General features: G+C 39.7%; 1 protein-coding gene across 4 annotated transcripts in view; it reads right to left on the bottom strand.

The window, feature by feature from the left end:
* WDFY4 (WDFY family member 4) overlaps positions 1-17,234 on the bottom strand; it is a 130,563-nt gene extending 113,329 nt beyond the window's left edge. For 2 of the 4 annotated variants that reach the window (XM_040563251.1, XM_040563252.1), the window contains exons 1-9: positions 17,071-17,213; positions 12,118-12,379; positions 7,596-7,710; positions 6,902-7,005; positions 5,364-5,510; positions 4,554-4,743; positions 4,013-4,202; positions 2,180-2,340; positions 1,381-1,833 (exon numbers count right to left, since the gene is read on the bottom strand). In XM_040563251.1, coding sequence (XP_040419185.1) covers positions 1,381-1,833; positions 2,180-2,340; positions 4,013-4,202; positions 4,554-4,743; positions 5,364-5,510; positions 6,902-7,005; positions 7,596-7,710; positions 12,118-12,378 — 1,621 coding nt within the window. In that variant the 5' untranslated portion in view covers position 12,379; positions 17,071-17,213. Of the gene's footprint in view, positions 1-1,380; positions 1,834-2,179; positions 2,341-4,012; positions 4,203-4,553; positions 4,744-5,363; positions 5,511-6,901; positions 7,036-7,595; positions 7,711-12,117; positions 12,380-17,070 lie in introns of those variants that run through there. The other 2 variants (XM_040563249.1, XM_040563250.1) reach the window with 2 other exon arrangements.
* Positions 17,235-17,453: the final 219 nt, after the last annotated feature.

Raw genomic sequence — 17,453 nt, 5'->3', positions numbered from 1 at the left:
GCATAACTATAGACAATACTAGTAATAGCTATGTTTCTACTTCCCACTTATATAGCTGATGTAAAGTGACCTGTTCAGTAATACCTAGCAGGAGCACACACAAATAAAAGAACATTACAGCTTCTGAGCTGCAAAGTGGAAAAATATAGCAACAGATAGTACATAGATAGCTAAACTAAAAGTGCAAAGCAGAAAATGTCTGCATGTATAAAGGCAAACATTTCCAGAATCAGACAGTGTAAGATAGGGGGTTGGTTTTGTTTTGTTTCTGTTTTGTTTTAAGCTCTAAGGCCCTGAAGTTTGCAGACAATTTCTAGAAACCAAGAGAGGGAATCCGTGATCCCTTCACACAGTGTGTTCCCACTTGCCCCTCTTCATCTTTTCATATGAAGTTACAAATTACCTAACTATTCAGTCACTCATTCTGTACAATTTTCATCACTAAGTGATCTAAGGCAGTAAAATACATCAGCCAGCTGATAAACGGAAGAGACATACAACCGTTCTTGGCAACTTATCTTGACACTCTTTAAGTACTGTCATACAAAATTCTAACTCTCTGATATCAAGAACTCAAAGCTGAGTTTCCCAGGTAATGGGCATCCACACGCTGGAACTTCTGTTGCAATTACTATTCTGTTTGTTGCTTGGAATAAACATATATAAATTATTACTACTCCAGAAGTTATACCTAGTACTTTGGGTCCCTCCTCTGTTAAATGACTATTATAATGAAATTTAAAGGCATTTCCAGATTCATACAGCACAGGCATTTTTAACATGATTTAAAATAGTTTAAAAAAAGCTTTTAAATATGTGAGCCTTTACCATAAGTCAGCTGTACCCTACAGTTACCACACATGGACCATTACCTTCCTGTCAAATAACTATATAGGAGATAGCTATATCGGATACCTATATCACTACAATTGATAGTAGCACTTGTGAGTACTGTACGTCCAAAATTCAAGAAACTGCCTTCCATCATCAGTCCTCAGGACTAAGTGCTGTTTTCAGAGGAACTAAGTTCTGTGGGAAGCTTTCTTCCTCTACTATCAAGCTGGCATCTCAGAGAATCCCAAATCAAGACCAGTTTAGAAATACAGGATGAATGGTATCCTTCCAGAGTAATTCACTGTACATCGGTGAAGAACAGTACATGAACTGTTTAGGATAGTTATAGTTTCATTCTGTTCACTAAGAATTCAGAGAAGACCTGGCTTAGTATGACAGACACATCTAAAATTTAAAGTTAGGCCAGCTGGCTTCCAGACATAAATCTAGCTACTCAGTATATTTTTAATTGATTGCAGAAAGAGATGTATTCTTTCCTATTGATATGCCTGCCTCAACAGTCATCTCGAATGACAGAAGTTGTACCTGACTTCCTCAGGATCTTGGCTTGCTTCCTCAAAAGTGCCAGCAGTAGGCCTAATAACCCTGAGTCCCGGAATATGTCGCTGAATAGCGGATCCTTCTTGGTCATGCTGAGAAGACACCGGAGAGCTGTTAAAGTGCAGATTGGCACTACATTTTCCTTTATCAAATACTGAACCTTCTTCAAAATTTCATGGGGAATGTAGGACAGGTCTAGCACTATTGACTCCACCAGTCTGAAAAATTGGACCTGGACTGGGTGTGGTTTGAAATGGATTATGTCAGTAAACTTGTTGATAGGTTGTAGTGTCCATTCCAGAAGAAAGAAGTTCACCATGTTCCAGGCCCATATGGTACCAATTGCTCCTAAGATTCTTCCACAAAGGTGCTGATCATTACTTTTCTGAAAAATGGACTGCAACACCTGAAAAGCCTGGAGATTTTTCACTGTCATTCCTGCAAGAAAAACAGGTGAGATCCCTCTTTGTGTTTTTTTTCTCCTTTTTAATCATAAATAGAATTAATGTTTTTATCTGCAAGCACTTTAACTATTAACGTTCAATCACATCTGAGACCAGAAACAGGAATCACAGATACGAAGAATGTGACTGGGAGGCACATCCTCCACCTACAACCAGACCATCCAACTGATATGGTCAATTCATTTTGATGTAGGTAACATTCAGGCTTGTAAACTTTAAGCATTTCCTCACTCTTAAGAGGCATACTGAATAGATTCACCCCCACCCTTTTTTTTTTTTTTTTTATTATCCACCTACGTATCAACATGTATATACTGTACCAGAAGACCGTGTCCGTTCAAAATCAAAGTGCGGTAATTGCGGGTGTACAATATTGCCAGAAACTTTCAGTTCAGTTTTTCCACAGGTTGTAAGGCAAGTCAGCATGTCCAGAATCTCATTCAGATAGGGGTCTCCTTCATTTTGCTGCAACCCCTCACATCTAGCAACAAAAGTTGAGACAGTCATGTGTTCATGCCTTAGTAATACAAACTTTTTGGACCTAGCAGCACGTACTGAATCAAACACGAACATACCATGTCTCTCCTAGGTAACTAAACAGTTTGAGCTGTCACCCCAGATGTGTAATAGTTTAGACCTAAGACAGCAACTGCCAAAGGGCAGAGACATCTTGTCATGCCATTCTATTCTGTACCGCACAGAGAGGATTAATTCTTAATGAAAACTGCAGTATCTGGGCATGGGTTAGTGGCAGAGCAATAGATACTATAAGTTAGTCTTTCAGAAAGAAAACAATGTTTTATAAGCAAGGAGAAGAATGGCGAGGGAAAATGCTAGCATTCAATTTTAGCAGGGAAGAATGTGACCTGGTGGGGAAGAATATCCTGTAAACAGAATTTTCTTTATCTGAAGAACAAATTCCAAACATCAGAAAAGAAAAAATCTGGCAAAGAAAAAGTTCAGTGGAAGCTCTCAGCCTACCCTTTGCTGCCAGTATATGCTGGAAAGAGACAAAAAACTGAAGCCCTGAGCATCTGTATACTATTTCTGTCTCCCCAGCCTAGTTTTATCAGTTTAAAAGGAGTGAGACAGTCATAGCCCTTGCTGATAAAGATCATATGTTTCTTCCCTTATGTGGATAGATTTTTTTCAGAAATAGCCATCTTTCAACACAATTTATTTAGAAGAGAAAGCTAGACACTCCATGGTAACCAAAGAAAACACTGCCAGAAAAAGAGACAAAGCTTCTTCCAATTGTAGGTCAGTAATTTTGTGCCCTGCAAAAAATCATCAGAAATAATATCCACCTAGTTTGGATCCATGAATACTCTAGATTCAAATTACAAATACCTCTTAAGCCTGACATACTGGTCAGGGACCAAAGTTCTTTCGAGTGTTGGAGAAAAAGTACAAGATTAGGCAAAGCCATAATGGAAAAAACAATGTATTGAGAAGATCTGGAAGTGCTCTCTTCATATAGTATTAAAGAAAAAAAAAAAAAGCTAAGCGCTTCTGGGGAAATGGTATAACATTCTGTTCTGATGTAGCAAACTCACAGCTTGTTTAGGCAGTGAGAATAACAAGAAGACTAAAAGATTCTGCTTTGCACTTTTGATTAGGATGACTAGTTTGAATTTAATCTGATATTTTCAAATTCACCTCAGTTCAGAAGAACTTAATCTTTTTAGACATAAATTTGTGTGAATTTTTGTCTTCTGCACTGCAAGGAGATCTGCTTTCACTCCCTAGCTGAGTGTATTTCTGGATTAAGAGTTCATCATAACTAAAACAAGGTTGGACTAGATGATCTTAGAGGTCTTTTCCAACCTGAATGGTTCTAAGATTCTAAGCATCCCAGATCCCTTCTAATCCTAATAATTGATGAAAACCTTTGCCTTCTGTTTGGTAAGTCCCCACCCCACCTGTAAACTAACTTCTCCTACAGTTAATTTCTGTTATGGTTTCAGTAGGAGAAGTTATGAACTGCTTCCCCTCCCAAAATAGCAATGAAAGACCCAATGTCAGAGACTATTACTGGCTTTGCATCCACACAGGATTACTTATATGACTAACATTTTAAAGCAGACCAACACACCTTCTGAAAATGTAGTTTTACCATCCTCTAGAAATCAACAAAAAACTTCTACGCTTACCTGAGTAGAACTTTTAGCAGGAGTTGGTAGCCATCATTATTTTCAAACTCTGTTAATAAAACTGATGATATGGGATAGGAATCTTTCACAAAGCACAAGATGATACTAACAGCTTCACACACATCACAAGCAGGTAGGGTATCAGCCAGTTTAAAGAGATTCTGAATAGCTATTTTAATGCAGTCCACAGCTGTAGGGATAAAAAAAGGCAGGTATTTAAGAAGTGACAGTCAAACAAGTTTGAAGTTACTGACAAAAATGGAACAACAAGTTTTTAACATTAGACAAATAGTCTAGAAAGAAATGAGGTTGTAACTCACAACCAATCATGATATCATCCAAAAAAAGATACTGTTCCTCTGGCAGTGCCATCAACCATCACTAAATAAAGCTCCTGTCTGGACAGTAAAGAGCCCATGGTGTTCAGTTGACTGAGTATCAGCTACTGTAGAGATAAAAATCTATCCCAGGAAAAATTTTCTTGGGCATTCATTTGCAGGACAACCACGATTAAAAGAGAAGCCAAATTACTAAACCAAACCTTGTAGGTATAGGATGCTGTTTCTGGTCTGAGCCTTTGAAATTGTTCGTAGCACACGGCCTGTGGGTACTTTCCACGAACGGTTACACTGGTCCCAGAGGGAAGCAGTTGCTATAATTAATGACTGAAGCTTATCAGCTGCCAGAAGTTCCTCTACACCTTGTTCCTCTCTGTACATGTTAAGCATTATCTGAAAAGAAAACAAACATCAGTTACAGCAAACACCTCAACAAATACCTGGGAGACAGAGTCCAGCAGTAACCCAACATGACCACAGCTGTACGCATCCACTGAAAACCAAAGCAGCACAAAACTCTGGGTGGGGTCACTGCAGAGCTTATAGGGGGACCACAGTACTATAGTATCGAAGCCCTCCTAAACATGTAAACACAGGAACTAAGAAATGAAAACTGGATACAGTGAGCCAGGTCTAACTGAAAAAAAAAAAAATCTAAATTGGTGGTTGTTCTATCCACCACCAATTTTTGAGCAGTTAAATGGGGAAGAAAAAAAATCAGTTTAGCTGCTGATGCCAGAAGATAACATGCAGTAAAATTAACAAGTGTAACTTCCACTAGGATATTTTTTGAATTTCTGATTTTTGAATATGTCATGTTGTTTCACTTAATAACAAAATAAGAGATAACTGCATCATCTAGATTGTTTTATAATGCTTCTGATACTTGTTCAATGATTTTTCAGTCCTAGTTTATTCCTTTCTTTGGACATTTGAATCACCACCAGTTCCATTCTGAAGCCTGAATGAATATGAGCACTCTGGGCAAAGAAACTGCCAGAGGGGCAACTCACCTTAACAAGCATCTCCTGAGTTTGAGTCTGATTCTCACTTGTCTCTCCATCATCACTGGTTTTCTTCGGAGGAAAAGTAAAGAAAAGGTACAGGCACTGCATCAGAGCAGCCGGAAGGCCAGATCCAATGATGTTCCACAAAGTTCTCTAAGTAAGAAAAACCAAAATCAGCCCCTCCAGAAGCTGACTGCACTTTCCATATGTTTCTACACACCAAGCGGAGTCTTAACAGGTGAACCAGCTACCTAAGTATTTTATTCTTAGGAGTACTCAAGGGCACACTAGCATGGCAATCCTATCATGGCTCTAGAGACCCACTTGGGAGAAGCAAACACACTGACCATGCATTGTCACAGCTCTTCCCAGAAATTCCCTCCCCAAATCAAATACAGCTTTGACAGATGCTTACTGTGCCCTACATAAGCAGACCTACAGCTGATAAAGCATATAACCTGCAAACTAACTAGCAGCTAAAATAGTAATAAATCCAGGGGCAGACAGTGCCTCCTTTATCATAAATTCACAGGACACCGCAGAAGCCTGGTATGTTAAAAGCATAAGCTCTCCATTCCATCCTTGACCCCAGCATAGCAGCAACTTAGCTATAATTCCTTTTCTTTTGCAACTCATTCAGTAAGTCCACAAACACTTCTAATTATAGCTTTTATAAATAGACACACTGCTTCTTCACAATGTTTCTCAGCACTTAGATTCCTTCTATCTCTACTAACAACCCTGTACAACTTAAAGAAGTGGCATCCCAGGGTGCCCATTTGGCATGCAATAATCAAGTCCAAAATCAGCAAACTAAAAAGAAGAGTGGGGTTTGTGATACGAAGTTTTTTGTGAGTCTGTACTAGAAAAAAATAGCAACATTTCTGAAAAGCACAAACCTCATCAAGAAGCTTCACACTGTGACTAACTATATATAATTTTATACACCTCCTTCCTGTGACACAGATCATGCCTACCAGCAGCCAACAGTAAGATTTTGTTTTCATTTATCTAAATAAGGAGACAAACTGCTCAGCTCAATGCCGGGGATAAACGCACCCTCACACACCACCAGCAGGCTGTACTGCTGGTGCCAGTCTGCACTGAGGATGGGCATACAGGAATGCTTTGAAGTGCTGCAAAATGAGAATGCAACCACTGCAGTATCACACAGACAGATCCTTACCAGTCATCTCCTTGATACGTAAGCTGGAGTGACAAAGAAAGGCTGAAGAGCAGCAACAGACAATGGAGAAAAATCAGATAAATACTAGAAAAAACAGCTCTCTGGTTATCAAAACAAAAGGGTATCTGAAAGGACAGAGCACTTACTTCCCTATTTTAGAAAAGCTTGGACTATAAACCTGCTAGCAGTTCTCTCTCTGACTATACCCTGGACATGCTGATGCATAAAGCACTGGGGACAACAGAAACATTTTAAGTCCTAGATGTTCCACTGTTGGGGTGGTTACCCACTCTCTCAGAACTAAAAAATAAAAATAAAATAAATCACAAAACAAACCCTTTGTAATTATTTCTCTTACCACATCAGTCTGTGAGAGTAGATACACTGATTTCAAGAGCAAACAGCCATCTTCTACTTCCCCTTTCTGTTGCAGCAATTGCTCCAAAGCCAGACGAGCTTCCTCTGTTACCACAAAACATTAAACTTCAATTCCTTAATGAAAGGTGAAAACACTGCATTGATCCTTTCTTAACAGATCTGACAAACTTTAAAAAATTACGCTAGCAAAAACCCAGAGGTGAATGGAAAAACCTGAAAGGATTTTGATCCAACAACAGGCTCAGGCCAGTTCATGTTAACTACTTTTCATAAACTGACAAGCTTCACAGGGAATATCATCTCAGTTCATGAAGTTTGCCAACTGACCAGTACAAAGAGTGTACAAAAGGCACCAGGAAAGCCATATGGGACTGGCCTACCTTTCCCATTAAAGAAAGCTCTTCAGAATATTAAGTGTAGCCTACTCTTTTACTGCATAGCTGCAGTGATATACATTTCTACCTATAAGCTCCAAAATAAAGTTTGGTATGGTATACAAGTCCAGATCTTCAGCACAGTCACACCTAATAGGTGTGGGCTAGCACTGGTAGATCTGGCATGCTATGCTTAGCATTTTCTGTTCTCTTTATTTCCCTCATGCTAAGTGTGTAACATAGCATAGAGGACAGCTGAATAACAGCAAACGCCCAGTAGAAATGCTACGGGATCTTTACCTGCAGGCTTGCCATTGAGATTCTTCTTAATCTCCTTTGTCAGAAGCTTGGAAACTTCACTGGCTAACAGCTGAATGTTGGGGAATACGATTACTCCAGCAGACTGTTCCCAGGCCTGAAATCCAAGTGTGAAAAACTGTTTAAAAGTTTCTGATACAGCATGTGTTTGGTGGATTGAGAAGTACTAATAAATACACATAAACCTGAAGTTAACATTTCCCTTCAAAATTCCCTCCCCAGACAGTGTTGTCTGGCAAATGCTGTTTAATGGACTAGCAGAAGTCTGACCCTACAGATACAGAAGTCAACCTGGAACAGGTCAACATTTGACTCACGTAATGCACCTGGCCAGACAGCATTTACATTATTTTCTCCAATGGATATAATCAAAACAACTTAGATGTCTGTCACAGCCCCTGTGCCAATAATTATTTGTACCAAAAAACCTGTTAGCCCATTTTAAAATACAAGTCTGTACCTTAAAGAGGTTACTGCTAGCGTTGTCCAAAAACTTAACTAAAATAATATCTTTCTCCAAAAATTGGTTTCCCAAAACTGAAGATAGTCATAACCAAAAAATAAAAAAGATTTTTGAGTTAAATAAAAATATAAAATAAAAGTTGCATTTTCTCCGTTCAGCAAGTCATTGCACGGTCTCAGCTACTTAGAAACTGAAATGGGGTTGGAACTGCAGCTCTCATGGAGCACTGCAACAGATCTGTCACAAACAAACCATGATAATAAACTACTGAATGAAGGCAGCAGTATACTGGCAAGATTTACCGGAAACTGAACTATTTCTTTGAAGTCAATAAATTTAGAAAAATCACAGAACAACAACAACAAAAAAAGGAAAATCCATCACTTTTTTTTTTTCGTGCACATATAAAGTTTCTGCCTTACAATTCTATGCAAATTTGGGAGGAAAGTAAGGTTCATAAAACCAGAATTTCTTGCCAAACCACAATAATCTTTGTTACAAACTAAGGAAGTAAAAGAAAACACAGGAAAAGGAGCAGGAAAAAAAAAAAAAAAAGAGCAATATTGAAGCCCAAAAGGCACTGGATACGATTTTACAGCAGTGTGAGTTGCCTAACTCATCTGGCTATGAGGTTAAAGTCCACAAGGGCTGCCTAGCCTGAAGTGACACCTGTGCCTTGCTATGAACTTGCAACTTTACAAGCCAGCTACATCATGAATACAGTTCAATTCTATAATAGGAAAACATGTTCTTTTGAAATGTTGAGATTTTGACAGTAAACATTTAGCAGCCCAGAATTTCTAAATAATTCCTACATTACACTATAATAAAACTCTCCTAAGCAGGCAGGTATTGCCCTAAATGTTTAGCTAGTCTAGAAAAGCAAATTTATAAACTAGTTTACAAATTACTTGCTCAAGTACAGAATAACAATTCAATGCAAAACTGGGAAAAAGAACATTAGCAAGACTTGATGGTTCCCTGCTCCAAATCTGACAAAATTTCCTTTTCTCAAATATATCCCATTCATTCTAAAACATATTCATTTTCAATCAACCAACAGTATTAATTAATCAAAGGGTCAGCACAATGCTACTGCCATTGTGCAAAAGCTCAGGAAGCCTGTGGCATTACAGAGAAGGCCACTCGTGTTCCAATTTAATTTCCTGGGTGATCCTCCTGTGGGTCAGACACTAACCTCTAGTAAATGCTCTCCTCTAAAAACAGGCCCAATGAGTTCCTTATTGGTCTATGAGTCCATAAAGATTTGTATCTGGAAGAAGCCAAACCTGACTCCATTCCAGAATGTCTGCCTTCTGGGGAAACTCAAATAATGTGGTGTCAACCTAATCTGTTCTTCCTCTTAAGCCTGGCTGTTTCTAGATGTTAAAGATTCTGCCACAAGTTCCTTGTCTGCTGTTACCATCTGTCCTTCCTACTCAGGGGTAGGGGGAACAGGCAGCAACACACTGAAACTCCCAACTGTTTTATACAGAGCACTACATTAGAATTGCCTATGCCGAGTAACAGACTGCTTCAGTGTTAAGGGGGATGACATTTCCCTCTGAGGTTTGAGCAATGCTTCATGGAGAGATGCTAGCTCAAAAGCCATCTATCGAATAGAACATTCTGATGCTTTCCGAGACACCAACAGGCACCAGATGTCACATTAAAATCACTCCCAGCCTATGCCTAGATCACAAACAGATAGCTAACATTTTCCTCCTACACCTTTTCCTTCTGCATCAAGGAGTGTCAGGGAGCAATGAGCCCCTGCATCTCAACTGGCTCCTGGTTAGGGCCTTCTCTCCAGCCAGCCCAGCAAGAGCCAAAGCTCTCAGGTGGAGACAGAGATGCATTGGCACCCACATGATCCAACAAGGAAAGGAAGACAAATGAAAATCCTCAAGGGAGAAAGAGGACTTATGCACAATCCCCCGTTAAATACAAGGAAGCAGGGTAGTTAATGCAACTAAGAACTTGAACAAAGATGTGTTTGCCCAGGCTAGACCAGGGGCTTCACACAAAGCAGGAAGCTCTTACATGAAGGTAGTAAAGTTGTGTGGGGAAAGACATGATGACTCAAAGCTAATGGGCCAGACCTTCAACAATGTACTCCTAAATCAATGATGCAAGGACAAAATGCTCTAGCCATGCATCTGAACTTAAAAGACTACAAAACAGCACAAAGCTCTGCTGTTAAAAAACTTGAAAAAAGGGAAGGCAAATATCCCTCTCATAGAGAACAAAAGCAAGCATTAAGCTAATGAGAAATCTGCGCATCCGTTTTGAATATATTCTGTAGCCATGATATCCTTTTAGGAATTTGAAATAATTACTGCATTTCAGGAAATCATTTCTTACAACCCTAAAACATGTGAAGTTCAGCCCTGCAGAAGGGAAGCACAGATGGGTTTTTGTACGCACAAAATTTCCAGTGCCTTGGCAACACTTAGCCTGCCTCCTGAGGAATTGCTGTCCTCTGACTCACAGGTACTGAAGTTTATTTCTCAAGTGTCACAAGTGTATTGTGCCTTGGCCCAGGGCAAGCTTGCACTCAAAAATAGCAAAGCCTTTGCCATAGGTCTTAGCCAGACCCTACCTGCAACTTGAACTGCACGTGATCTGTTTGCATCACACTGACACCAAAGGGTTACCTGCTTTAGTACTGTTAACTGGCACCAGCATCTACAGCAGTTTTGAAACCCTGTGTTTTGTGGGGAAAGTTCCGTGTAAGCTTCACAGGTTCATGTTTCATCCAGCTGAGTGAAATGCTTTTGACTGTCTGGAAGTTATTTCTTCTTTACTATTATGGACACCAAAGATTTCACAGAACTGAGTGCTGTGATTTCCTTGCTCACACATTCCAATACATTCCTTGTACTACAGGGTCCCTTTTTGTGTCCCACAATGCTTCCACATAGAGTGACCATGTCTAGCAATATTTTTTCTCACCCACTTGCTACTTTTTTTTTTTTTTAGAAAACTGGCTCAGATAGGTAGGGAATTGATGGGTCTGAGTTTGGTCACCCATAAACACCAAAAACTCACAAGTACAGACAGATAAAATATACCATCATTAAAATATGGTTTCACAAAAAAAAAAAAAAAAAAGTATTTCTGAAAGATTTACATAATGAGAGTGTGTAAAAACTCAGATTCTATACCCATAAATACCCTAGATAATTCAGGAGGAAGACAATCCTACTGTACTACATGGTCAGAAAACATTTAAGTATAGGCCGGGTTTTCTGCGTCTCTCAGGATTATGCTCTGCCATTCTGCCACTGTACAATCCACTCACACAGCTCCCTGTATTTTTCATGCACTCAAACAAAATCAACCCTCAAGACTCCCATTCATCACAGGACTCTTCCAGGTTCACCTTTCAATACGGCCATCTCAGAAATCATTGTCTGATAGGAGCTGTAGGGAATGCAGCATGGCAGCCTGTTAACTAGTGTTCTACTCCTGAGCTATCTCACCCACAGTATGACTTTCCTCTCTTCACATGCTGCAGTTTCCCCATCTGTAACAACTCCTTTCTCAAGGACCGGAATGAGACATCTGCACTGTCATTAACTCCAAAATTTCATCTTCCACACCATACCCCTGCATTTCCCCTAGCTAGCAGCATGTCACAACCACATTTTCCCCAAACCAAAACTGCATCCAGTCTCCACAAAGTAAATAAAATAGTGTAGGGTGACATGAAGTAACCTCTTCACAGGGTACTCACTTTGAAACATGCTTGTATCATCAGCATATTCCTTGACACAATAGGTAGAATTTAGCCATTCACATAAATAAAGCAGTGCTCCCCTATATACTTTTCTTGTGCTAAGATTGCAGGTTAGTTAGAGGAGAGATGGACAAGAAACTGTTTCCCTAGGCTTCCAGTGGAATAAAAGTGCCCACCTCCTAGCCAAAGAGATCATGTACTAATCAACTTCCCTGGCAGGGTGGCCACACAACACAGAGCAACAGAAAATCAAATGCATGGCCTTGGCATCTGCACCAAAGGCAATAAAAAGAACAAACCTTTAGGAAGAGAGGAAGAAAGTCCATCAGCCTTCTCTGTTGCTCCTCTGGGATGAGAAATGGAGCCACCTGCTCATATTCTACAAACTGTCTGCCTAGAGTCTCCCACTGGAGAGTATGACTCTGGGGCAGCTCGTCCTTGCTGTGTGCAGGCTGTCCCAGTGGTTCTGCTTTGTCTACTTCACCAGGGCTTTGCTCTTGCTGTCCTGCTTTGCCAGGTGAATCCTCCAGCTGCCCCATGTGCTCAGTTGCTTTGTCCATGCTGAAATCAGAAATTAAGTTAAAGATACTGTGTTATTTACAGCTATCATCAACCCATACCATCCCATTGTCCTGCGAAACCAGACATTGACAGTCTTAGCTATTGGAGTTGGGAAGCTTATAGGCTTGCTGCCACTGATTCTTTTCCACTTCTAATGGCTAAGCACTCTGCTCCTGGACAACAGCATTACTACCTTGCAATCATATGCATGCATGTTTCATAAGAGAGAGTTCATTCATTTTCTACACAACTCATGTACAAAATGATAAACCAGGCAGGAAATCTGGATTCTAGCCCCAGCTTTAAGAGTCAGATTTTGTCTCTTCTTCCGTTGCCTCAGGTATAAAAGAAAAATCATAACTATTACCATCATCAGATTTACAACAGAATAGCACTACTCAAGATCCAGATTATGCATTTCATTAAGTGTGAATGCTAAACTAAGATGTGTGTCTGATGCATCCCCCACCTAGAGCAGGGGTGAAGCACCAGCTGGAAACACTGGTTGTTCATTAAATTTGACCTACGATTGGTCCATCTTGTGCTGTAGGTAAAGGAATCCCTCTGATAACCTCATCTCAACCCCAAGTCCTCTCATCTATCTTCCAGTTCTGTTTTCACCCATAGTCTTTTGGGAGGTCACTGATTCAGCCTTGAGCCCACAGCAACTCTACACCTTTGTCAGAGCTTTCTGTGAGCTCACCCCGCTACCCAGAGCTGTCATAATCTTTTATGTTTGCGTGAGTGGAAGTTAGGCTTCTCCAGTTTCAATCAAAATCAGCCATATACTGTGTAGTGTCTAGGACACTGACTGCTCAAAATTGAGGGATATGACACAAACTATTACAGTGTGAGCAGGCAGCTAGGCAGCTGTCAGCAAGAGGAACATGGTCCATCGCTTTACTTGACAAATTGATCATTTTTTAAGAGCCTAGAAGAATCTTTAACCCATTATTAACACTCTCTCAAAGAAAAACAGCATACACCTGTTTCTAGGAGATAGGTTCTCTATGTACAGTGGCTCTTTGCTTACCATTGTAGATTGTCAATAAAAAATGACTAAAAGCAATGTAATTCAAAAACTGAGTCAGCTCTCCTGCACTGCCCATTTATAGACCCCTTGAAATAAAAATACTCTTATTAGCCTTGTTTAGAAATTATGAGCCAACAGTGATACTATATTTGGGATTCTCTTCCTTTGCCATCAATCAGCTACGCAGCTTGCTTACTGATTGCACCCTGCCCACTCCAAGCCAGATGAACCAGTTTCACTTCCACAAGCATGCAGCAGCTCTGAGCTGTGGAGATGAAGAGGGTGACACTATCTTTTCACTGGGCACCACAGCACCCGCAACAGGCTGATGGTCCCAGAAGACACCTACACTTGGATGCAAATGCTGATCCTTCACACTACAGAGAAGGGTAACTCTACCATAGCCCATACACCATCCTTCACTAGGAGATGGCTAGGAAATGGAGGGGCTATGAGATTTTAATCAGTCTCCAGGGGTATCAATCTGGAGCTTCCTACCTCAACAACAGTTTGTTTCACTGCTGTTTTCCTTAATTGTCTGTGTCAATACAACACAGTTCTGCGAACTGAGAAAGTATGACGACTGTGTTGGCACTGAGTAAACAGGAAGACACTGTTCCTCCTGACTGTGTGGGAGAGACATTTGTCATACATTATTCTTTGCCCTTGTATAGGATTTCAGCCCACTTCAGTCATCACAAAGCTGTACCATGTACTGAAAAAGCCTGGGTACTGTTCTAGGAGTCAGTGATAGCATAGTTCAGTCACTTTTTCAAGAAGGCTGCTCTCACATCCCAAATGACACCATCCTCTTTCCTAAGGGAAGTATCTTGCTGTGGAAATTACCACACTAAGCCTGAAACAATGCTAAGTAACAAGTAACCCACACTCCTACCATCTAGATTTACCTTGATCATTCGTATAAGAAGCTCAAAATCCATGACAGAGGCAGTCATTTTACAGATGGTGAAACTGAGGCATGGAGGTGAAACGCAGTGCTTACAGTGACCTCAGAAGGCCAGCACCTGAGCAATCAGTGGCACTGCTTGAACATAGGCAAAAGTAGTTACCAATTTTATCTTTCTATTCATAATTTACTTTGCAGGCCTTTTTTGCTGATTGCACAGCAAAGACAAGCAGGGCTGGTCACTCAAAACATTTTCAGACTATAAAGCTATGTAATGGCAAAATGAGGATCACAATTTGCCTCCTTATTTACTCCAACTGTTCAGACTACAAGAGGCACATTAAAATAAACATCAGACCCCTAGTGTTAGTCCGTTTTCTCCACTTGCACTTTCTACTTTACATGTTCTGCCTCCTAATAGTCTTTGCTTGGATCTACAATTTCATTTGGGCTTCTAAATCCTTTGTGTTTTCTATTCCTCTTGGAGGAAAATTATTCTTCTGGACCGATCAACATATCACAGGATCCAGGATTCAAGTATCTTTGGTACTAAGGATAACTTAGATATTTTGAAAAGGTCTAATCTGTTGATTCTCTGCTACATCCCACCATTTGTACTGGTCCTCATTGTAAACTAATGGCATATTTCAGTTTTGATTATGTTATAAGTACCACAATAATAGAAAAAGTAAAGTTTAAATACTAATGAGTAACAAAACAAAAAAAAAGACCCGAAAGTGAAAATATATTAAAGAAACCTAATGCTATCATTCAGAAAGTGGTGTCAGGTAACAGAGAGGAAGTTGAACTTATTCATGTATTTTCCCTTTTGTTCTAAATGAAGATTGTGTGAAATCACACTACAGTGGGGTTATGCCTTTTCAGACTGATAGGATAAAAGGGAAGAAAGGCTTGACCAAAGCTGGTAGAAAGATAATGTTGATATTAAAAGCTTAATGGCTGAACAAGCATGATTTTTGTAAAGACTCATTTTTAATTCAGCATTACTTATATTTACCTTGGGTTTTGTCTCCGCCAGAAATCTAAAGAATAATCCCATAATGCTACAAAAATCCCAAATTGCACCAAATCAAAAAGTTTCGTTAAATATTAAAAAACATTTGTTATCTGAGAAAGGTCTCACACTAGGATAGTTAAGCAAAACACAGTGAAGCCTGATACCAAATTTCAGAGTTTTGTCCACTTTTTATAGTAAGTGTCTGAAAAAAAAAAAAAAAAAAAAAAAAAAAAAAAAAAAAAAAAACAAGAAAAAACAGTAATTTAAAACCCAGGACCCTGGTGACTGTCAGAAATGCACAGCTCACAGCACCCCAAAAATCCACTGGGTGATGACTCTCAATATCCCCTTCCCCTTTTTGGCAGCCAAGATAAGCCTGTTCACTAAACAGTCATGCCAGTCAATTTTTTGAAATGCTTAAAACAAGGATTCCTTTACTTCCCAAGTAAAGTAACATCAGAAGGCTCTCTGATGTTATATGATCCAAGCAGTGGAAGGCATCTCCTTTCTTCTATGAACTGGTTTATCCCACAAATTCTAGTTGACCCTGAATTCAGCCACAACCTCCTTTTTTGTGGCTCACACTATTCTGTCCTTACAGGCACCAACAACAGTTCCTCAGAAACAAAACACTGTGCCAGGCTGTCTATCTACTATTTTACCTCTGTCCCTCAAGCTATCATTTTCCTACCCATCATTGCCAGGTTTTAATTGTAATTTTAATTCCTTCCTTGGGAAGGAATTCGCCCTTCATAAATTTTGGCACAGCACTTCATACAATGGGGGCCTAATCTGTTTGATGACTTGAACCAAGGACTGTCAAAAAGTAATATACAAAGGAGTTTTAAAATACTTGTCAGCTTAGAGAAAGTTGAAAGCTGTTCAAAGAACAAGTTGTATTTCAGTAGGACACAGTCCTTACTTTTTCATCAATAAGTATAATTTCAGCTTGTTTCAAGAAGGTATGACACTATTACTGCCAAAGGAATTTCTTTAATTTATGCTAGAACATAATTTGCCCAAGCTTATGTTTAGTTTTGACTATGTTAAGTTATACAAGGCCTTTCTGTGCAGTACAACCTCTCAAAATCATTATTTCTGTCTCAAACATGTAACAGCATTTATCTTCACTTTTTTTGGAAAAGCATTTCCATGCAGTTCAAAAGTGGATACAAAACTGATTTAAACCCTCTCTCATGTACCCAATCTTCATTTTTTTCTGTTTTAAAAAAGTAGCTTCTAAATATCTAATTGGAAGCAGTTTCTTCTCTGACTTGCATATGCCACTAATGAAGTCAAGAGAAAAGAAGCCCAGATATCAAAAAAGATTGCTTTTGAGGTATTGTCTTCCTGGCAAGGAAGCAAATGCTCCCCAGCCCAAGAGTAAACAGAGTATTTCTGGTTAGTCACAGACAAAATAGTTGTACAAAATCAAGAGTAAGACCAGGGTAATTACCTCAAAACAGCAGCTCATTGATAAGGACCAAATCTAATGAGTTTCCACTAGTAGCAGCAATAGATATACCCTATTGTCAATCCTAGAACAAAGGATACAAGCAAACAGCTCTGCTCCTTTTTCCTCCTTGTGCTGCAGTTCAGGGTGAGCTTTGACTGAAACTTTTGCTGTTTAAAAATGATCCTACCACAACAAACCAATTGCAGATCATGCTGCAGTTTCCTTCAACAGCTAAATCTGTTCCTTCCACTTTCACAGAAAAAGTCTCTTGACATACCTGGGCTCCTGGATTCAGCAGCTCCTCTTGCATTCAACAGCCACATCCAGAGAAGTGAGCTTTGTTGCTTCTGTCCTATTACGCATCTTGGTGCATGCAGCAGCTCCCACTCCGCTCTTTAAACTTTCCACTGTGAATCACTTGATTAGCTAGCTGCTGCACTTGTTTCCTGAAGAAAGCAGAAGTGGAAAAGAGCAAATGAACCACATGTTCAGGACCCACCAAGCTCCCAAAGCAACTCAATTCAGTTGATGCACAAACCTGGCAGGCATCGCATTCCTCTGTCTGGATAAAGAGTAACCAGTTATTTCCCCTCCATACCATATTCACAACGAAGAGTGTGTCTGTGTGGTGGTGGTGTTAATTTTGTTTCTAAGTTTAAT

Source organism: Cygnus olor, chromosome 7 (genome assembly GCF_009769625.2).
Source record: "Cygnus olor isolate bCygOlo1 chromosome 7, bCygOlo1.pri.v2, whole genome shotgun sequence".
Taxonomy (NCBI): Eukaryota; Metazoa; Chordata; class Aves; order Anseriformes; family Anatidae; genus Cygnus; species Cygnus olor.
This window is presented reverse-complemented; position numbering and strand designations above follow the sequence as displayed.